The sequence below is a fragment of the Nerophis ophidion genome, linkage group LG08 (assembly GCF_033978795.1).
Source record: "Nerophis ophidion isolate RoL-2023_Sa linkage group LG08, RoL_Noph_v1.0, whole genome shotgun sequence".
NCBI classification, from domain to species: Eukaryota; Metazoa; Chordata; class Actinopteri; order Syngnathiformes; family Syngnathidae; genus Nerophis; species Nerophis ophidion.
Genome location: NC_084618.1, coordinates 8,549,504 through 8,572,891, shown reverse-complemented (window position 1 = coordinate 8,572,891; position 23,388 = coordinate 8,549,504). Strand labels below are relative to the sequence as shown.

Sequence of the window (23,388 nt, the reverse complement as noted above, 5' to 3'; positions counted from 1 at the left end):
CCCCCGTCAGGCCCAGCCGGTACCAGACGACACTGTGAAAAAAATCCTGGGTAACCGAGCCACCTTCAGCCCAATTGTGACGGTGGAGCCCAGAAGGAGGAAGTTCCACAAGCCCATCACCATGACGATTCCGGTCCCACCCCTCTCAGGCGAGGGTCTTTCCAACGGGTACAAAGGAGACTGCACTCCATGCCTCCGCCTTCTTTGCAGCATCACAGGTATTCCCACGACAATAACGGTGATACTTTGAAAATAGTCACTGAAGCGTTGGAATGCAATGTTTGTTCACCTGTATCGTCACAAAACTCAACCCGGGTCGACTGGCGTACTGGTCTCTCAGGCGGTACTTCGCCGGCACAATGGGAGGACATCACAGGCACGACCCCTCTCACCTTCGTCAACGACTGCGTCTCCTTCACGACCAACGTCTCGGCCAGGTTCTGGCTAGCGGACTGCCACCAGGTCCCGGAGACGGTGGGTTTGGCCTCGCAGCTGTACAGAGAGCTGATCTGCGTGCCCTACATGGCCAAGTTTGTGGTCTTCGCCAAGATGAACGACTCGCTGGAGTCCCGGCTGAGGTGTTTCTGTATGACGGACGACAAGGTGGACAAGACCCTGGAACAGCAGGAGAACTTTGAGGAGGTGGCCAGGAGCAAAGACATCGAGGTGCTGACTGGTCTTGAAATAGAACGGATCTAAGTCTTTGTAACTCCGCTTCTAACTTGTTTTTATGTGTTCTTAGGTTCTAGAAGGTCGGCCCATTTACGTGGATTGTTACGGCAACCTGGCTCCTCTGACCAAAACTGGTCAGCAGTTAGTTCTCAACTTCTACGCCTTCAAGGAGAACCGGTTGCCCTTTTGCGTCAAGGTAAAACTCATGAAGGTCATTCTGCTCAAACAAGACAAACTAGCTTTTGAAAGAGTGGAACCACGCCCCCAGGCGATAACCATTGATCCACTCGCTGACCTCGGCATGGCAACAATCCATACTGGTCCACACTTTGCCGCTCTGTTACTTCTGCTTGGTGGGAGCTGGAACCAGTTCATGAAAACCCCGCTAATTAGGACCTGCCTGTCAGGGCGCCGCCTGCCTTTAAGAGACTTGTCCTTCCATTAGCCGTCATCCCATAATTGGTCTGAAGGATTGTTGTTTCGTTCTTTGTGGTCGTTCAAAAAGATTGTACGCTAACAGAGGAACGGTACGCAAATTCCACGGTTTGGCTCTCATCACGGTTTGTGGTCCCGGTTTTTGTTTTGATTCGTTGTTCTTTTTAACGACCCAGACTCTACGGTTTAGCACAACGACTCAGCGTAAGATTGTTTGAATCAATAATGTCTTGAACAGTGACATAGCTGACCATATTCCCTTCTCATTGATTGATTGACTGATTGAAGCTTTTATTAGTAGATTGCACAGTACAGTACATATTATTAGTAGATTGCACAGTACAGTACATATTATTAGTAGATTGTACAGTACATATTATTAGTAGATGTCACAGTACAGTACATATTATTAGTAGATTGCACAGTACAGTACATATTATTAGTAGATGTCACAGTACAGTACATATTATTAGTAGATTGCACAGTCCAGTACATATTATTAGTAGATTGCACAGTACAGTACATATTATTAGTAGATTGCACAGTACAGTACATATTATTAGTAGACTGCACAGTACAGTACATATTATTAGTAGATTGCACAGTACAGTACATATTATTAGTAGATTGCACAGTACAGTACATATTATTAGTAGATTGCACAGTACAGTACATATTATTAGTAGATTGCACAGTACAGTACATATTATTAGTTGATGTCACAGTACAGTACATATTATTAGTAGATTGCACAGTCCAGTACATATTATTAGTAGATTGCACAGTACAGTACATATTATTAGTAGATTGCACAGTACAGTACATATTATTAGTAGATTGCACAGTACAGTACATATTAGTAGATTACACAGTACAGTACATATTATTAGTAGATTGCACAGTACAGCCGCGACCCCGAAAGGGAATAAGCGGTAGAAAATGGATGGATGGATGCACAGTACAGTACATATTAATAGATTGCACAGTACAGTACATATTATTAGTAGATTGCACAGTACAGTACATATTATTAGTAGATTGCACAGTACAGTACATATTATTAGTAGATTGCACAGTACAGTACATATTATTAGTAGATTGCACAGTACAGTACATATTATTAGTTGATGTCACAGTACAGTACATATTATTAGTAGATTGCACAGTCCAGTACATATTATTAGTAGATTGCACAGTACAGTACATATTATTAGTAGATTGCACAGTACAGTACATATTATTAGTAGATTGCACAGTACAGTACATATTATTAGTAGACTGCACAGTACAGTACATATTATTAGTAGATTGCACAGTACAGTACATATTATTAGTAGATGTCACAGTACAGTAAATATTATTAGTAGACTGCACAGTACAGTACATATTATTAGTAGATTGCACAGTACAGTACATATTATTAGTAGATTGCACAGTACAGTACATATTATTAGTAGATTGCACAGTACAGTACATATTATTAGTAGATGTCACAGTACAGTACATATTATTAGTTGATGTCACAGTACAGTACATATTATTAGTAGATTGCACAGTACAGTACATATTATTAGTAGATTGCACAGTACAGTACATATTATTAGTAGATGTCACAGTACAGTACATATTAGTAGATTGCACAGTACAGTACATATTATTAGTAGATTGCACAGTACAGTACATATTATTAGTAGATTGCACAGTACAGTACATATTATTAGTAGATTGCACAGTACAGTACATATTATTAGTAGATTGCACAGTACAGTACATATTATTAGTTGATGTCACAGTACAGTACATATTATTAGTAGATTGCACAGTCCAGTACATATTATTAGTAGATTGCACAGTACAGTACATATTAGTAGATTGCACAGTACAGTACATATTATTAGTAGATTGCACAGTACAGTACATATTATTAGTAGATTGCACAGTACAGTACATATTATTAGTAGACTGCACAGTACAGTACATATTATTAGTAGATTGCACAGTACAGTACATATTATTAGTAGATTTCACAGTACAGTACATATTATTTGTAGATTGCACAGTACAGCACATATTATTAGTAGATTGCACAGTACAGTACATATTATTAGTAGATGTCACAGTACAGTAAATATTATTAGTAGACTGCACAGTACAGTACATATTATTAGTAGATTGCACAGTACAGTACATATTATTAGTAGATTGCACAGTACAGTACATATTATTAGTAGACTGCACAGTCCAGTACATATTATTAGTAGATTGCACAGTACAGTACATATTATTAATAGATTGCACAGTACAGTACATATTATTAGTAGATTGCACAGTACAGTACATATTATTTGTAGATTGCACAGTACAGCACATATTATTAGTAGATTGCACAGTACAGTACATATTATTAGTAGATGTCACAGTACAGTAAATATTATTAGTAGACTGCACAGTACAGTACATATTATTAGTAGATTGCACAGTACAGTACATATTATTAGTAGATTGCACAGTACAGTACATATTATTAGTAGATGTCACAGTACAGTACATATTATTAGTAGATTGCACAGTACAGTACATATTATTAGTAGATTGTACAGTACAGTACATATTATTAGTAGATGTCACAGTACAGTACATATTATTAGTAGATTGCACAGTACAGTACATATTATTAGTAGATTGCACAGTACAGTACATATTATTAGTAGATTGCACAGTACAGTACATATTATTAGTAGATTGCACAGTACAGTACATATTATTAGTAGATTGCACAGTACAGTACATATTATTAGTTGATGTCACAGTACAGTACATATTATTAGTAGATTGCACAGTCCAGTACATATTATTAGTAGATTGCACAGTACAGTACATATTATTAGTAGATTGCACAGTACAGTACATATTATTAGTAGATTGCACAGTACAGTACATATTAGTAGATTACACAGTACAGTACATATTATTAGTAGATTGCACAGTACAGCCGCGACCCCGAAAGGGAATAAGCGGTAGAAAATGGATGGATGGATGCACAGTACAGTACATATTAATAGATTGCACAGTACAGTACATATTATTAGTAGATTGCACAGTACAGTACATATTATTAGTAGATTGCACAGTACAGTACATATTATTAGTAGATTGCACAGTACAGTACATATTATTAGTAGATTGCACAGTACAGTACATATTATTAGTTGATGTCACAGTACAGTACATATTATTAGTAGATTGCACAGTCCAGTACATATTATTAGTAGATTGCACAGTACAGTACATATTATTAGTAGATTGCACAGTACAGTACATATTATTAGTAGATTGCACAGTACAGTACATATTATTAGTAGACTGCACAGTACAGTACATATTATTAGTAGATTGCACAGTACAGTACATATTATTAGTAGATGTCACAGTACAGTAAATATTATTAGTAGACTGCACAGTACAGTACATATTATTAGTAGATTGCACAGTACAGTACTATTATTAGTAGATTGCACAGTACAGTACATATTATTAGTAGATTGCACAGTACAGTACATATTATTAGTAGATGTCACAGTACAGTACATATTATTAGTTGATGTCACAGTACAGTACATATTATTAGTAGATTGCACAGTACAGTACATATTATTAGTAGATTGCACAGTACAGTACATATTATTAGTAGATGTCACAGTACAGTACATATTAGTAGATTGCACAGTACAGTACATATTATTAGTAGATTGCACAGTACAGTACATATTATTAGTAGATTGCACAGTACAGTACATATTATTAGTAGATTGCACAGTACAGTACATATTATTAGTAGATTGCACAGTACAGTACATATTATTAGTTGATGTCACAGTACAGTACATATTATTAGTAGATTGCACAGTCCAGTACATATTATTAGTAGATTGCACAGTACAGTACATATTAGTAGATTGCACAGTACAGTACATATTATTAGTAGATTGCACAGTACAGTACATATTATTAGTAGATTGCACAGTACAGTACATATTATTAGTAGACTGCACAGTACAGTACATATTATTAGTAGATTGCACAGTACAGTACATATTATTAGTAGATTTCACAGTACAGTACATATTATTTGTAGATTGCACAGTACAGCACATATTATTAGTAGATTGCACAGTACAGTACATATTATTAGTAGATGTCACAGTACAGTAAATATTATTAGTAGACTGCACAGTACAGTACATATTATTAGTAGATTGCACAGTACAGTACATATTATTAGTAGATTGCACAGTACAGTACATATTATTAGTAGACTGCACAGTCCAGTACATATTATTAGTAGATTGCCACAGTACAGTACATATTATTAATAGATTGCACAGTACAGTACATATTATTAGTAGATTGCACAGTACAGTACATATTATTTGTAGATTGCACAGTACAGCACATATTATTAGTAGATTGCACAGTACAGTACATATTATTAGTAGATGTCACAGTACAGTAATATTATTAGTAGACTGCACAGTACAGTACATATTATTAGTAGATTGCACAGTACAGTACATATTATTAGTAGATTGCACAGTACAGTACATATTATTAGTAGATGTCACAGTACAGTACATATTATTAGTAGATTGCACAGTACAGTACATATTATTAGTAGATTGTACAGTACAGTACATATTATTAGTAGATGTCACAGTACAGTACATATTATTAGTAGATTGCACAGTACAGTACATATTATTAGTAGATTGCACAGTACAGTACATATTCCGTACAATTGACCACTAAATGGTAACACCCCAATAAGTTTTTCAACTTCTTTAAGTCGGGTCCGCCTTCATCAGTTCATGGTAGACTTGGGGTCTGAATCTTTGGGTACCTAACAAATTGATCCAACTCTGTTTCCTGGGCTGAGGATTAGATTCAGAATCGATGCTTGATTCAAACCGATTCTCGCAATGTATTTGGTGTAACATAATGAAACTTTCTCAAAAGGGTTTATGGGCCAGGAAAGCTCTTTGTGGTTGCATGGTAATGGTTTTTTAATACGTACTTTTGAAAATCAATTTTTGAAAATGATTACAGTATTTCCTTGAATTGCCGCCGGGTATATAGTATACTTACATCATGTATATATTACATGTTATTATAAATGTTACCACATGACATATACTTACATCATGTATATATTACATGTTATTAGGAATGTTAGTAGATACTACAAATATACTTACATCATGTATATATTACATGTTATTATGAATGTTACTACATGACATATATACTTACATCATGTATATATTACATGTTATTAGGAATGTTACTAGATACTACATATATACTTACATCATGTATATATTACATGTTATTATGAATGTTACTACATGACATATATACTTACATCATGTATATATTACATGTTATTATGAATGTTACTACATGACATATATACTTACATCATGTATATATTACATGTTATTATAAATGTTACCAAATGACGTATACTTACATCATGTATATATTACATGTTATTAGGAATGTTACTAGATACTACATATATACTTACATCATGTATATATTACATGTTATTATGAATGTTACTACATGACTTATATACTTACATCATGTATATATTACATGTTATTATGAATGTTACTACATGACATATATACTTACATCATGTATATATTACATGTTATTATGAATGTTACTAGATACTACATATATACTTACATCATGTATATATTACATGTTATTATGAATGTTACTAGATACTACATATATACTTACATCATGTATATATTACATGTTATTATGAATGTTACTATATACTACATATATACTTACATCATGTATACAAAACCTTAATGGAGATGTTTGGGTGTTTTACAGGCCCACTAGAGCGGCTCCATTCTAAGCTGACTTTTGATTGCATTTATTTACTATTTAGAATACATCCAAAGAAAAAAACACATTTGTGGTTTTGTTTCTCAACATTTCCCCCAAAAGTGCCGTCCTCCTTTAAGTGAGACAGTTGATGGATGGCAGAATTGGCGTAATAGTTGGTTTAATCCAAGCGACAACATTGAATAACCATCACAGTCCGTGAGATCGGTAACTTGAGTCTGGATGTCGGTAAACAAGAGTCAAATATCCGGGAGTGGCGCCAAGAACCCGTGAGAAGTGCTACTGTACTTCCTCTACTGTATGTCTTATACAAAAGTATGCTCACCGTGTTTCCGCTTGCTTCATGTTGCGCTGAGTGCTAACTTGGAAGTAGGCGGTACGTAAAGAAGCCTTTTATTTCCTGGTTCAGGTTCGAGACCCCAGCCAGGAGGCGTGCGGGCGCCTGAGCTTCCTGAAGGAGGCGAAGGGCGCCAAAGGCCTCCCGCAGACGGCGGTGTGCAACTTGAACATCACGCTGCCCGCCGCCACAAAGGTAAGGTGCAGCTCGGCGCCATGTGTGCTCACCTCCATCGCCATCGCCATCGCCATGGTCAGGGCAGCGGGGGTGGGAGGTGTCTTTTATCTGTTTAAGGCTTCTCTCAATATCTGTTGATGATTGATAATTGATGATTGATGATTGATGATTGTTGATTGATTATTGCTGGTGTGCAGTGGGTTCTTTCCATTCCAATGCTTCTGGCTGCAGGCAACTAAATGTTCTCACTTTGCTATCAGGCTGGCTTTTTGTCCCCGCCGTCGATGTTTGCATATTGGAGTCATGTGACTTCTCATCTGCTCTTTGATCTTTGTGGTGATTTCTTTCTTTTTTTCTTTTGGTTTTTTCTTTTCCTTTGCCACCGAGCTGCTGTCAATCACTCTCCTTTTTCACACCCTGATGTTTCTCCCCCCTTGCTTTCCATTATGTTACGCCCCAACCGTGTCTGCAATGCATCTTGGGAACCAGGAAATGGAGTCTGATGACGAGGAAGAGGTAAAGCACCCCCCCCCCCCCCCCCAACCTCCCCCCGACCCCCCCGCCATGCGCTACATACCCTCTGCTAGCATAGCCTTAAATCCGGCCGTGGTCACTTCCTGTGTTGAAAGTGCTGACTGATGCATGAGTGAATAAGTTTAAGATGACACAGCTGGCACCAGTGAATAAGTTTAAGATGACACAGCTGGCACCAGTGAATAAGTTGAAGATGACACAGCTGGCACCAGTGAATAAGTTTAAGATGACACAGCTGGCACCAGTGAATAAGTTGAAGATGACACACCTGTAGTTGTCTCCTTCAGGGCCTCACAAAGCCCCTTGCTTATTCTTATATTACCTCACATTACCCAGCATGCACCAGACATCAAAACAACTTGTTGACTGAGGTCCTGACCTCCAGCAACTCAAACATAACCTTGAAAAAACACGCTTTTTGACCACGTTTAATCAATATTAGGTTCTGATGTTGATTTGACATTGAATTTTGGTTATTTCCCGACCAACATCCTACAACACAAACATAATGTTGAAACAACATGCTTCTTGACGACATTTAATCAATATTGGGATCTGATGTTGATTTGACATTGAATTTTGGTCATGTTTCCAACCAATATTCTACAACACAAATACAACATGGAAACAACATGCTTTTTGACAACGTTTATTCAATGTCAGTTTGTGACGTTGATTTGACCGTTGAATTTTGGTAATGTTTCCAACACAACTACAATGTTGAAACAGCTTTTAATCAATGTTGGGTTCCGACATTGATTTGACGTTGAAATTTGGTCATTTTTCAACCAATATCCTACAACACAAATACAATGTTGAAACAACATGCTTTTTCACAACGTTTAATCAATGTTGAGCTCTGACATTGATTTAACATTGAATTTTCATTATTTCCCGACCAATATTCTACAACACAAATAAAACGTTGAAACAACTTTTAATCAATGTTGGGATCTGACGTCAATTCGACCATTGAATTTTGGTAATGTTTCCAACCAACATCCTACAACACAAATACAACATTGAAGCAACGTGCTTTTTGACAAAGTTTATTTAATGGCAGTTTGTGACGTTGATTTGACATTGAAATATGGTCATTTCCCAATCAATATTCTACAACACAAATACAACGTTGAAACAACATACTTTTTCACAACGTTTAATCAATGTTGGGGTCCGACGTCAATTTGACCATTGAATTTTGGTAATGTTTCCAACCAACATCCTACAACACAAATACAACATTGAAACAACATGCTTTTTGACAATGTTTATTCAATGTTGGGCTTTGACGTTGATTTAACATTGAATTTTCGTCATTTCCCGACCTATATTCTACAACACAAATAAAACGTTGAAACAACTTTTAATCAATGTTGGGTTCTGGCGTTGATTTGACCATTGAATTTTGGTAATGTTGCCAAGCAACATCCTACAACACAAATACAACGTTGAAGCAACATGATTTTTGACAACGTTTATTCAATGTCAGTTTGTGACGTTGATTTGACATTGAAATTGGTTATTTACCAACTAATATTCTACAACACAAATACAACGTTGAAACAACTTTTAATCAATGTTGGGTTCTGACATTGATTTAACATTGAAATTTGGTCAATTCCCAACCAATATTCTACAACACAAATACAACATTGAAACAACATGCTTTTTGACAGCGTTTATTCAGTGTTGCATTCTGACGTTGATTTGACATAGAATTTGTTCATTTCCCACTGATATTCTAAAACACAAATACAACGTTGAAACAATGTTTAATAAAAGTTGGGTTCTGACGTCAATTTGACCATTGAATTTTGGTCATGTTTCCAACCAACATCCTAAAACACAAATACAACGTTGAAACAACATGCTTTTTGACAACACTTATTCAATGTCAGTTTGCGACGTTGATTTGACATTGAATTTTGGTTATTTCCCGACCAACATCCTACAACACAAATACAACGTTGAAACAACATGCTTTTTGACAACGTTTAATCAATGTTGGGTTCTGACGTTGATTTGACATTGAACTTTGGTAGTGTTTCCCACCAACATCCTACAACACAAGAGCAATGTTGAAACAACATGCTTTTTGACAACACTTATTCAATGTCAGTTTGTGACGTTGATTTGACCATTGAATTTGGTAATGTTGCCAAGCAACATCCTACAACACAAATACAACGTTGAAGCAACATGATTTTTGACAACGTTTATTCAATGTCAGTTTGTGACGTTGATTTGACATTGAAATTTGGTTATTTACCAACTAATATTCTACAACACAAATACAACGTTGAAACAACTTTTAATCAATGTGGGTTCTGACATTGATTTAACATTGAAATTTGGTCAATTCCCAACCAATATTCTACAACACAAATACAACATTGAAACAACATGCTTTTTGACAGCGTTTATTCAGTGTTGCATTCTGACGTTGATTTGACATAGAATTTGTTCATTTCCCACTGATATTCTAAAACACAAATACAACGTTGAAACAATGTTTAATAAAAGTTGGGTTCTGACGTCAATTTGACCATTGAATTTTGGTCATGTTTCCAACCAACATCCTACAACACAAATACAACGTTGAAACAATGTTTAATAAAAGTTGGGTTCTGACGTCAATTTGACCATTGAATTTTGGTCATGTTTCCAACCAACATCCTAAAACACAAATACAACGTTGAAACAACATGCTTTTTTGACAACACTTATTCAATGTCAGTTTGTGACGTTGATTTGACATTGAATTTTGGTTATTTCCCGACCAACATCCTACAACACAAATACAACGTTGAAACAACATGCTTTTTGACAACGTTTAATCAATGTTGGGTTCTGACGTTGATTTGACATTGAACTTTGGTAATGTTTCCCACCAACATCCTACAACACAAGAGCAATGTTGAAACAACATGCTTTTTGACAACACTTATTCAATGTCAGTTTGTGACGTTGATTTGACATTGAATTTTGGTTATTTCCCGACCAACATCCTACAACACAAATACAACGTTGAAACAACATGCTTTTTGACAACGTTTAATCAATGTTAGGTTCTGACGTTGATTTGACATTGAACTTTGGTAATGTTTCCCACCAACATCCTACAACACAAGAGCATTATTGAAACAACATGCTTTTTGACAACGTTTATTCAATGTTGCTTTCTAACGTTGATTTGACATTGAAATTTGGTCCTTCTTCAACCAGTATTTTACAACACAAATACAAAGTTGAAACAACCATTAATCAATGTTGGGTTCTGATGTCGTTTGGACCATTGAAATGTGGTCATTTCCCAACCAATATTCTACGAAACAAATACAACATTGAAACAACATGCTTTTTGATGATGTTTAATCAATGTTGGGTTCTGATATTGATTTAACATTGAATTTTTGTTATTTCCCGACCAATATTCTACAACACAAATAAAATGTTGAAACAACACGCTTTTTGACAACGTTTAATCAATGACAGGTTCTGACGTTGATTTGACATTGAATTTTGGTCATGTTTCCAACACAACTACAATGCTGAAACAGCTTTTAATCAATGTTGGGTTCTGACATTGATTTGACCATTGAATTTTGGTAATGTTGCCAAGCAACATCCTACAACTCTAATACAACGTTGAAACAACATGCTTTTTGACAATGTTTATTCAATGTCAGTTTGTGACGTTGATTTGACATTGAAATGTGGTCATTTCCCACCAATATTCTAAAACACAAACACAACGTTGAAACAACATGCTTTGTGACAACGTCTAATCAATGTTGGGTTCTAACGTTGATTTAAAATTGAAACTTGGTCATGTTTCCCACCAACATCCTACAACACAAATACAACATTGGGAAAACATCCTTTTTGACAAGGTTTAATCAAAGTCAGGTTCTGATGTTGATTTGACATTGAAATATGGTCATTTCCCAACCAACAACGCAGATCCCACATTGGACGTCAACGTTGTTTTACTTTCCAAATACAACTATTTTGCAAGATTGTTTCAAAGTCTCTTTTAAATGACACGTACGTATAAATGAAGGTCGTGTCAATGTCAGGTGCCTGCTGGGCCGGGATGGAACCATCTGAACATTCCATACCTCGCTTATCCTTATTGTCATCTTATTCTTAAATGTGCTCAAAAGCACTTACACTATTCAACGTTTAACACTTTTATTCAAATTAAAAGTAATTAGACTCACGACATAGGGCTGGCCGATAAAACCTTATCAATATATGTATATATATATATATATATATATATATATATATATATATATATATATATGTAAGTGTGGGAAAAAATCACAAGACTACTTTTTCCCACACCTACATATTGCGCTCTACCACGGTATCGAGCACTATTCTCTGGATAATCCAATCAAGACATATATATATATATATATATATATGTATATATATATATATATATACATATATATATCGTGATAGAGGAAAAGAGACCTGTACTTTGTAGCTGCCAGACCATTTTGTTGTGTACATGACGCAAGGCAAGACCACTAATACAACCCCAAAAAAGCGCTATATAAATATAATTCACTTCACTTCACCTTAGCCACGCTCACCCTTTAGAGCACAGCTGTCATTTCCTGCCACTAATCCCACAGAAAATAGTTCTTCTTCGGTTTCTCTATGTTTACATTTTCATATTTTGCACCAATTTCCTCCACTTTATGAAGCATTTCTTACATATTCCTTATTTTTTTTAAGTACATTCATTTTAAGAGTTTATTGTTAATTGTTCAATGTCATTTTGCTATTTTCCTTTCCTGAATTTCCTTTGCATTCTCCCTTGATAGTTGAGGGGATTATAATCACAACAAGGGTTACATTTAAAAGTTTTAAAAATTTACATTTAAAATCATCTGGTCCTCACTTTCAATAGGTCATAAAAACATCAATATCAGCTGCTATAAAACACTTATGTCGTTTTATGTCGGCCAGCCCTAACACAACATTCTCTTCTTATTATAACAAACATGAAATATTGTTTTTGCTATTCTAGTGTTCAACTTGTAAAGGTTTTAAAGTGCTTTTCTAGACCTCCGTTGCTCAGTCAGCAATTTGCTTTGTCGTTTGTCAATACAATTGTCATAAATAGCTCATATAAAGATAATATGTAAGTTAGCATTCAAGCTAGCAAGACATTAGCGGGCTAGCTGGATAAGCGCTGCCACCGGTCCGTGAGTTTATGGAACGGCAGTTATCAACCAGGGCTTTGCAATCATTTCAATTAAAAACCAACCGTCATTGTTCCCCTTAACCGTCACATCCCCTTGTCCGAAGGAAATGAGCTCGTGAATAAGACGATTGTGTTGTGCCCAGATGTGACGCAGTGAAGTCCAGATGCTGCTCCAACGGGCGGCAACCTGCCACTGATAGCCATTTGTCTTGTTTGCTATTGTTGCAGACTGAAAAGCCCGAGCGACGTCATACCTTTGCATCTCTAGCCTTACGTAAGCGCTACAGCTATCTGGCCGAGCCTGCACTGAGTGAGTTTGTCATCTTCACTAACCAAACCCTTAAATGTCATCTCAACAACACCCGCCATCACAGTTCTTACGACATGGCCTTCTCTCCTTTCACCACACGCTTGTTGACCACTTGGTACACGCTTGTTGACCACATGGTACATGCTTGTTGACCAGATGGTACATGCTTGTTGACCACATGGTACATGCTTGTTGACCACTTGGTACACGCTTGTTGACCACTTGGTACATGCTTGTTGACCACATGGTACATGCTTGTTGACCAGATGGTACACGCTTGTTGACCACATGGTACACGCTTGTTGACCAGATGGTACATGCTTGTTGACCACATGGTACATGCTTGTTGACCAGATGGTACACGCTTGTTGACCAGATGGTACATGCTTGTTGACCAGATGGTACATGCTTGTTGACCACATGGTACATGCTTGTTGACCACTTGGTACATGCTTGTTGACCACGTGTGTGTTTGCATGTCTTGGACTTTGTGTGCTGTGCTTGATTTTCTTCTTCTGCCTTTGATATGATTTTCCAAATTCATCAGTCCTTCTTTGACTCCATGTTGAAGGTTTTTCAAGGTGGGGAGGTCAAAGAACCGCAGATATTTCAGTTGGCCCATCCGAGTTCTGAGCTCCTTGTGATGCTGTGGCAGCTTTGTTTGTGGAGCGCATGTCTGCAGGTGTCGTTGTTGTTGTTTTCTTTTTCCTTGGTTCTAGACAGTCTCATGCATGACAAAACGGGCGGTCTTGGAGAAGACATTTTGTCATTAGACAAAAAAAAAAAGAAGGCAAGTCTCTGGTCACTTCTGGTCTGACCTGTCTTTGGGAAGCTGCAATGTAACGTTGAGACCAAACAGATAAAAGGCACTTTTAAAGTGGTTTGAAATAGGAACCACAATCCATACCTTGACTTTAGAGCAAGTCCAAAGAGAGGAGCTGTTTTTGTATTCATTTTGGTGCATTTGCCATTTTTTGTTGCTGATTCAGCGCCATTGTGGTTTTTACTTTGCTGCTTTGTTGGGCTTTCAATCATCCGTTTTGTTGTGCTTGTTGTCCTCATTATTCCTGTCAGCTGTCATTACTGAGTAACCTCTTAAAGCACCTTTTTGATTCCATCTCCAATCAAATATCTGAGCACTTCATGAAATTGCTGTTTGTTCTTCCTTGAGTACCAGGACTGCTTCACTGACCAACTCTCCCTCCTCTGATCTCTTCTTCTTTTGCATCCCCTTTCCTTCTTTCTTCATTTTTTTCCTTTACTCCTCCACCTTCCTTTGATTTCATTTCCCATGGCTTCAATGTTTCTACAAATTGCCCTGAAGAAACAGCAGTTGAGCGAAGCTCACCCGCAAGAACACTGCCTGCTGGTCACCCTCACAAACCTGTCTTTCCAACCAGACCTTACCCACCATGGTCGACTGCTCCTCTTACCGTCCCTGGCCAAGCAAGGCTCGGCGGAGTGGGGGGTTCCGTCACCACTGCCGATTCACCGGCCGGCTCAGCAGCTTCTTCTCCACTGAAATCTCCCTGGCCCTTTTCCCCATCACCTGCATGTTCTGCACCTATTAGATCCACCGGGGGATCTCCACTTCAAGCACCTAACCTGTCCTCCTCTCCAGTTAGTGACAAAGTGCCCTCATCCCCCTTGAGGTCTTACAGGACTATGCCATCACCCATTAAAACAGTTGTCCAGCAGGGTCAGTATCCAGTTCAAGCCTCTGCCAGCTTGGTGTCCTCTGGAAGTCCATGTAAACCTGCTACAGAGCCTGCATCTATCAGGAGTTTTTCTTCGGCATACACGTCAAGGACCTCCCCAGTTCACTCAATAGCCAACGGTTACGTGCCAGATAAGTTGTCTTCACATTCAGCTCCAGTATCACCAAAGACACCATGTAACATCTACAGTTCTTTTAGGATAGATCCAGGAGCACCGAATCCTGCCTCGGCTAAAAGCATCTCCAGCCTATCCTCTTTGAAAACCTCTTCTGATTCCACCCTTCCCCCGCGAGGGGGTAAGTCAAACCTATCGTCGCTCTCCTCCACTGGAAGGACAACCATTGCTTCATCAGAATTGTCCATGAGGAACGGAAACGCCACACCTGTAAAATATCCGTCGTCCTCGTCCACGCCCTCTTCACCTTCTTCTCGACTTCTGTCGGAGAGAAGTAGTAGCCTTCAGGAGAGGATCCAAGCCACAACGCAGGCAGCAACGTCTGGCATCAGCGCCGCCATAAACGAAGCCATTGACTCGTACTCTGTGTCGGGCTACGGCACTCTCAAATCGCTGTCTTCCCCTCGTAGAACTGCCACAGCAAGCTCTGCTTACGGTTCTTTGACATCTGAAGCGTCCCCCACAGGCCCTACGGTTTCTTCGAACACAGTCACTGTCCCTGTTTATTCATTGCTCAATGTCATGGTAGACACCCCGGTCAAACCAGGGCCTGGGTCTCTCAAAATGGCATTCCCCAATTCCCCTCGAGCCTCGCCCTCTTCCTCTATGTCTTCCTGCGTTACATCCTCAAAAATCAACTCCCAATTGAAATCGCCTCCTTTCATCACTCCTCCCATTGTCCATTCCGCAGCTTCCAACCAGGAGATACTGAAAGATGTAGCTGACATGAAAGAGGACCTCATGAGGATGACGGCTATCTTACAGACGAACACGCAGACGGCAGCTAAAACTGTCCAAACGTCTCTCACGAGCACTCCTCAAGAGACCAAGTTAGATGACGATGAGCCGTATACGCTTGTGGAAAAAGTGAAAAAGGATTTAGTGAAAGTCAGTGAGATTTTACAGAAGGACATTGTGAGTGAAAGGAAGTCTATAGAGAGAGTAGAAGAAGAGGAGGGCTGGGAGGAATTTTCTTTAGATGAGCTTGAGGAAGCCCAAAGAAGCGCAGTCTCTTCTGAGGACACGCGTGGTCGTAAGCCGCAGTCAAATAAAGAGCTGGAATTGGCTAAAGTGGTTGACTTTCTAACCAGCGACATTGGCGCTAGCTCTCTCTCTAAAATGGCAGAAGTGAGAAGTAGGTATGAGGAGGAGGTGAAAGGGGACGGCGAGGAGAAACAAAAGCGTGTCCTCAAACCATCCATGACGATACAGGAGCATAAACTGAAAATGCCTCCACCCGTCTCAGGCATGCTCAGATCTCCATCGGAGAAAGACCTAAGCAAGCTTGCTGAGTCATATCAGGGGTCAGACACTATTCTTGAATCACCAGAAGAGCTGTCTCACGAGCAGGACAAGAGTCCTCTGTCTGACAGCGGCTTTGAGACCAGGAGTGAAAAGACCCCTTCTGCTCCCCAGAGTGCAGAAAGCACAGACCCCAAGCCTTATTTCACAGATGTTCCCATCCCCCCAAGTGTCCCCGAAAGCATGTCTGATGTGGTCGACATTCAAAGTTACGAGCACCCTTTTGATGTGCCGCTTCTCGTGGAGGAAACTGTGTCTGATTTCCCGTCAACAAGCTCAGCCTCAGCCGTTCAGATGAAAGTTCCTGAGGAGGACTCAATGAGCATGTGTCTAAAAGAGGAAACTCAGATTACTACTACAACTAGAATGGTCTACCACAAACCTCAGATCACTGAGGGCGCCGAGAGTATCGAGGAAGCCATGTCAGTTCGAGACATCATGAAAGCCTTCCAGTCTGGTAGGGACCCATCCAAAGAACTTGCAGGGCTTTTTGAACACAAAGCTAGCCAGGACTCTGTCAAAGGTGATGAGCTGTCTCCGCGGTTCCTTGACAGAGACACTAAATCCAAACCCAAAGTAGAAAGGATAATTGAAGTTCATATTGAGAAGGGCCATGGCACCGCAGAGCCAACTGAGGTTTTTATCAGGGAAACTAAGAAACACCCCGAGATGTATGTCTACAAAAGGGACAGGGGCATCAAGGAACTGCTTGATTACGATGAGAACCAACCGGAAGAGGAGGAACTTATCGTGGAAGAATCCTTGCCTCTTTTCCTGGAAACATCCCGCGTCAACACCCCAGTGTCCCAGGAGGACGACAGTCGCCCAAGCTCTGCTCAGCTGATGGCAGATGATTCATACAAAGCCCTAAAACTGCTCAGTCAGCATTCCATAGAATACTGCGATGATGAGCTTTCAGAGATCAGAGGGGAGTCTTATGAATTTGCTGAGAAGATGCTCCTCTCAAATAAACTTGACCCAGCGTCAACATGTCACTCAGACACAGAAGATTCTGCCATGATGGCTGACAAAGACTTAACATCCGATGATATAAATCAGCAGCATGCTAGCCCTAAAAGATCAAAGGATGGTTCTCCTAAACAGGGCACATTTTTGCACAGAGATGAAGCGCCGCAGTTTGATAAAGTTACAGTGCTCCATTATTCAACAGAACAGGGTAGTCCCAAACGTGCTGTTTGGATGAGATTTACAGAGGACAAACATGACAAAAGCAGGGACAAGCTCCTCTATGAGGATCGAGTAGACCAATCTGTGAAAGAGGCGGAAGAAAAGCTCTGTGAGGTTTCCCAATTTTTCCGGGAGAAAACAGAAAAGCTCAATGATGAGCTTCAGTCGCCTGAGAAAAAGCCTGTCAGGCGACAAATAAAAGAACCGAGGTCCTGGCCCACTTCAGCTTGCAGCAGTCCGCAGAAAACTAAGGCAGGCGATGAGGGAGTCTATAAAAGCAAACTCAGGGAGCCTTCTGTCTCGAGAACATTTGACAACATTCAACCAGCTGAAAAGAAAAGCTACAGCTTGCCAAGCAGTCCTCAAAAGAGCGATACAATTAAACAACAAACTAGGATCAGTGAATCTGAACCTTCCTCTCCTGCCCACATAGCATCCACGTCCAAAGTCAGCTCTGTAAAGTTGAAGTATGAATCTGAATCTCAGAGAAAAGGTCAGTCCAGTCCAACCAAAATCCCCCCTCCAGTTCAGCCAAAACCTTCTATTAAGTCATTACAAGAGAGCAAACTCCCTGTTTACCAATTTTTAGCTGACAGAAAAGCATCCAAAGTTAGTGAAACGTCTCAAGAGGAAAGCTCCTATAGTAGTAATGATAATAAATATGACAAAGCTGATTCAATATCCGCTCATTCCCCAAAACACAGTGGTGATACTTTAGTGAACAGAAATCTCCCAAATCTCTCACTGCAGAGACAAAGTAGCGTCGTCGGGCCTGAGAAACCCACCAGTAAAGTCAAAGATGCTCATTGTATCATCACTCAGGAAGTTCACGTTGGTAGTAATATTCCTGAGAAAGACAAGTATGTTAAAACATATCAAGCAGCTGATTTTTCAAGAAAAGACGGCGAGGAAATAACAAATAAAAATGTCAGAAAACAATCAGACTCACACATTCCTGTAAGAACAGCAACCAGTTTTAATGTTAATGACCTCCCAAAGACGCATTCTGTGACAAAACCCTCACAGATACCTACTCTATCTAAATGTAAAAGCCTGGAAAAAACCTCAGCAAAAACAGACAAAGCTTTTGAAATTCTTGATAACACTCCTAAAGATTCCAACTCTAATAACTTAGTCAGTCCAAAAGACATTCTGGAGAAGGTCATTACCCCTGCGGCTGATGCAGCACCCAAAGAGAACTTTAGGGGCATGAAAACGTTACCTGTTTATGTCAGCCTCCAGGTGGGCCGTCAGGCTGAGCGGGAGGCCAAGGGGGCGCTGCATTCCATCAAACAGGACTCGGCGCTTCCCATAAGCCCAGATGATGACACACTAGAACAGATCTCTTTCATAGATAGCTCAGGGAAAAGCCCCCTCACGCCAGAGACCCCAAGCTCTGAGGAGGTCAGCTATGACCTGACCGCCAGGACCCCCGATGGCTTCATGGGATTAGTGGCAGGTCAGCCGAGCCCCATCATGGAGGTATCTGAAGAATTAGAAGATGACGAGCAAGGCAGAGACATTTTTTACTTTAAAGATGCCCCAACCGAAAGCAAAACTCAAGCGGACCTTGTTAATGCTAACATGCTAGAAACTACAATGACTGATAACTATCAAAGATTAGAAAATATATCCATTCTGCAAGAAAACACAATCAACGATTCTGATGAAAAAACAGGTCAGGATGTCTCAAAAGACAAAGGCGTGGCCTACATCGAATTCCCCCCTCCCCCTCCTTTAGATCTCTCAGAAACATCTGATCCAGACAGGAAAGGTTCTTGGGCTTCATCAGAAACTGAAACTGAAATGATGGAAGTGAATTTACAGGAGGAACACGCCAAAAAGATGCTGACTGAGCCAATAATACGTATTCAGCCTCCTTCGCCAGTGCCCCCTGAGGGAGATGATAGTCAGTCACATGGCGAAGACGACGACGAAGAGTCAATATTCCATTCCATCCCCAGAAAGAAGTTTACCTTCAATGCTCCCAGGGAGGAGGAAGAGAGGAGGGAGAAATGTAAAAAACAAGACAACAATGGAAACATCAATGACCCTGTGGTTGGAACCAATGGCTTTAATGACACCAATGGTTCTAACGGCAAGGGAGAGGACTATGATTTTGAACAAAATGGAAATGACCAGTCCATAACGGACTGTTCCCTCGCCACAACAGCTGAATTTTCCCATGACACTGATGCCACAGAGATAGACTCACTAGATGGATATGATCTCCAAGACGAGGATGATGGTCTTTACGAACAAGCTGATTTAAAGTCATTAGGAAGCCCTGATAGCAGGCGAGATGTCTGGGCGCCCGACACATTTAGATCTATAGAGCGTTCTTTCCCTCAGACTAAACTTGAAGTTATTGAAGAGGAGAAAACTCCAGAGGAATGTCCGAAGGACCAAAGAGATATTTCTTTCGATGGTGAAAGACCGAATAATGGTCCTGAAATCAACAAACAGAAACATTCAGCTAAAGAAGGTTATTCAAATGCCTACTTTAGTTATAAGTTAGAAGAGGAGTTTAATTCTCCTTTTAAGACGGTCGCCACTAAAGGCCTGGACTTTGACCCCTGGCCCAGCAAAGGCAGTGAAGAAGACGTTGTCGACATGGAAGGAACGCAGGAAGGCAATGGCGAGCCTAAGCCTTTTGGGCTGGCAGTCGACGACCAGTCTCAGGCCACCACGCCAGACACCAGCCTGGCCCGAACGCCCACTGACGATAGCACACCCACGAGCGAGCCAAATCCCTTCCCGTTCCACGAGGGAAAGATGTTTGAGATGACACGCAGTGGTGCAATTGACATGAGCAAGAGGGACATGGTGGAGGAGAGGCTCCAGTTTTTTCAAATTGGTGAGCATTCCTTCTCGATGGGCAGTTACAGGGTCAGGGAACCTAAGCTAGTTGCCGTCTCATGCGACATGGGTCAGAATGCGAAATGTAGTCCTGTAAGCGTCCCTCATGTGACTGCACCAACTGTCCAGCTGGAAATATCAAACACTGTTAGCAGCTTCTGTAGAGACGTGAATGAACCGACACTTTCTACGTTTAGAACATCTGATTCTGTATGCGAGGGCACTTTTTATAATGCTATAACTTCGGGTATAAATGTAGTAACCTATGCAAGTCCTCCCAATGTTATTGCACCAAGTTTCTCATATTCTGGAGGTCCTGTGAACACATCAGGAGCATTTGACAATTTGGGTTGCACTTTCTCCCAAAGACTGAATTGCTCCACCCCACAAACATTGAGCACCAACACCACTGATCCTCGTATTCACTCAAATGTTTGACAAATGTTTTGATAGCACTTTCTTTGAGCCAGTTAGACAAGCACAGAATCCATGAAGGTGGTTTTACTAATGTAGTGATACACAGCACAGGACCCAGAAAGCTAAAAAAAAAACTGATCTACAAGTCCAGTGTACAGCGAGAATCCCCAAACGGCAAAGATGCCGAGATGCAAGACAAAGCAAATAGATTCCTCAACAGGACACTTACGCTCAGGGAAAGACTGGACCTTTTTGAGAAGTTAGTTCCTAAATCTAGAATTCCTTCAATGAAAGCCATCAAAGACTTTAGTAGATTAGATGTTTCCAGTATGAGTCTTTTCGAATCACACGTACAGGCGAGGGCGACAAACAGCCAGATGAACTTAGATCTAAAGATGAGCACTTTGTTAAAAGCCAACCAATAAGTAGCACAAAAAAGGAGCGCGTAAAAGACACACATAGGTCAGTCGGAAGGCATGTATCTAATCTTCTGGACTAAAATAGTTCAAAGGAGGCTGAGCCAACATTAGAGAAGACAACACCTGCAGTCAAGGACCATAAAGTGCTTTATTAGCAAGGGCACATCCTTTTCAGAACCATCTAGAAGTTCCTGCCCTTCACGCACCTCCACTTCCATCGCATCAACACCTTCTGCTAGAGCCGCGAGCGCTGACCATCAGCAGGCCGGTCGTCGGAGGCTGAGGAGGAGGAGCGGGAGGAAGAGTAGGCCGACACATGGAGGGGAGGAGCGCGAGGAGGAAGGGAGTAAGGTTGATCAACCAATCACGAGTCCCGTCACCGCAAACACCACTAGTTTGTAAACTCTTTCTAAGCACTTCTGTATCTTCCTCTCTGATGCATGTCGCTGTCGTGGGTGCTTGGTGGTGTCCTGCAAGTGGACCTGTCACTTCTTTCTATCTTTGTGTTGTCTGACCATGGGGTTAGCTCTTTTTACTCGACGTGGAAGGAGGACAGCTCTACAACACGAGAGAGTCTCCATCGGTGATTCACGGTTCTTAAAAGGCTCCTTCCATTCCAGCGTAGTCGGTCATGTTTGAGCTCTTCCACCCTCACATTAGTCATTAGGGTGATGCAAATCTGGAGTGCCAAACGTTCTCCTGGACTAGTTGTCCGGTGGCAGGTCTAATCAACTGGCGGGCTACACCCGTCCTGGCCAAGCTTCTCATTTGGCTCGCTGAACACCACCCAAATAGGCTTGATGAAACCTTTCAAACTAGGGTGGAGCGTGAATGCAGTACCCTCACCACCCGGCAGGGGGCAACAGCAAGGCATATGTGTCACAGTGAAGTAGCGGTGGGGTGAGTAGAAGAAGACTACTCATTCAACCCTTAGAAAATAAATAAATTGCAAAAATTGGACATTTAACGAGTGGACAACAAAGTAGGAATGTTCTGCTGGAGTCTTTGTTTCCTGCCGGACCTTTGAAGCATGGGACAAAGTGTTCTAGGAGGGGGGGGGGTCAAACTGGTGGACCCAAATGCAGAAAAGACAAGCTGAATTGGGGTTCAAAGGTTATTATTATTAATAAAACCTGAGGGAAAGGAGGGAACTTGTAGTCCTTGGCTTTGCAGTCCAGGAGAGCACACTGAGGATAGCAGGCTGAGGCTAGCAGGCTGTGGCTAGCAGGCTGTGGCTAGCTGGCTGTGGCTAGCAGGCTGTGGCTAGCAGGCCGAGGCTAGTAGGCTGTGGCTTGCAGGCTGTGGCTAGCAGGCCGAGGCTAGTAGGCTGTGGCTTGCAGGCTGTGGCTAGCAGGCTGTGGCTAGCTGGCTGTGGCTAGCAGGCTGTGGCTAGCAGGCCGAGGCTAGCAGGCTGTGGCTAGCAGGCCGAGGCTAGTGGGCTGTGGCTTGCAGGCTGTGGCTAACAGGCCGAGGCTAGCAGGCCGAGGCTAGCAGGCTGTGGCTAGCAGGCTGTGGCTAGCAGGCCGTGGCTAGCAGGCTGTGGCTAGCAGGCTGTGGCTAGCTAAAACACACAGAGACAAACAGACGCAGACAGACTGTGACATAGACAAGTTGAACACGTGTGAACTTCCTCAGGAAACTTGGTCAAATCTTCGTAAGTAGATATTGTTCATAAAGATATTTACTTTGTTTT

The 23,388-nt window shown here is 40.6% G+C and overlaps 1 protein-coding gene and 1 long non-coding RNA gene across 2 annotated transcripts in view; one reads left to right on the top strand and one right to left on the bottom strand.

Moving 5' to 3' along the window:
* The window catches only part of LOC133557273 (uncharacterized), a 30,583-nt gene extending 22,612 nt beyond the window's left edge, over window positions 1-7,971 (bottom strand). Inside the window, exon 1 of the long non-coding RNA XR_009807738.1 lies at window positions 7,597-7,971. This is a non-coding gene — a long non-coding RNA (uncharacterized LOC133557273). The remainder of the gene's footprint in view (window positions 1-7,596) is intronic.
* LOC133557271 (ankyrin-3-like) overlaps window positions 1-23,388 on the top strand; it is a 156,443-nt gene that overhangs the window by 105,719 nt on the left and 27,336 nt on the right. The window contains 8 exon segments of the mRNA XM_061907617.1: window positions 11-218; window positions 341-666; window positions 743-868; window positions 7,442-7,564; window positions 8,036-8,062; window positions 13,536-13,617; window positions 14,942-20,857; window positions 21,871-22,041. Of these exon segments, the coding sequence (XP_061763601.1) occupies window positions 11-218; window positions 341-666; window positions 743-868; window positions 7,442-7,564; window positions 8,036-8,062; window positions 13,536-13,617; window positions 14,942-20,857; window positions 21,871-22,041 (6,979 nt within the window).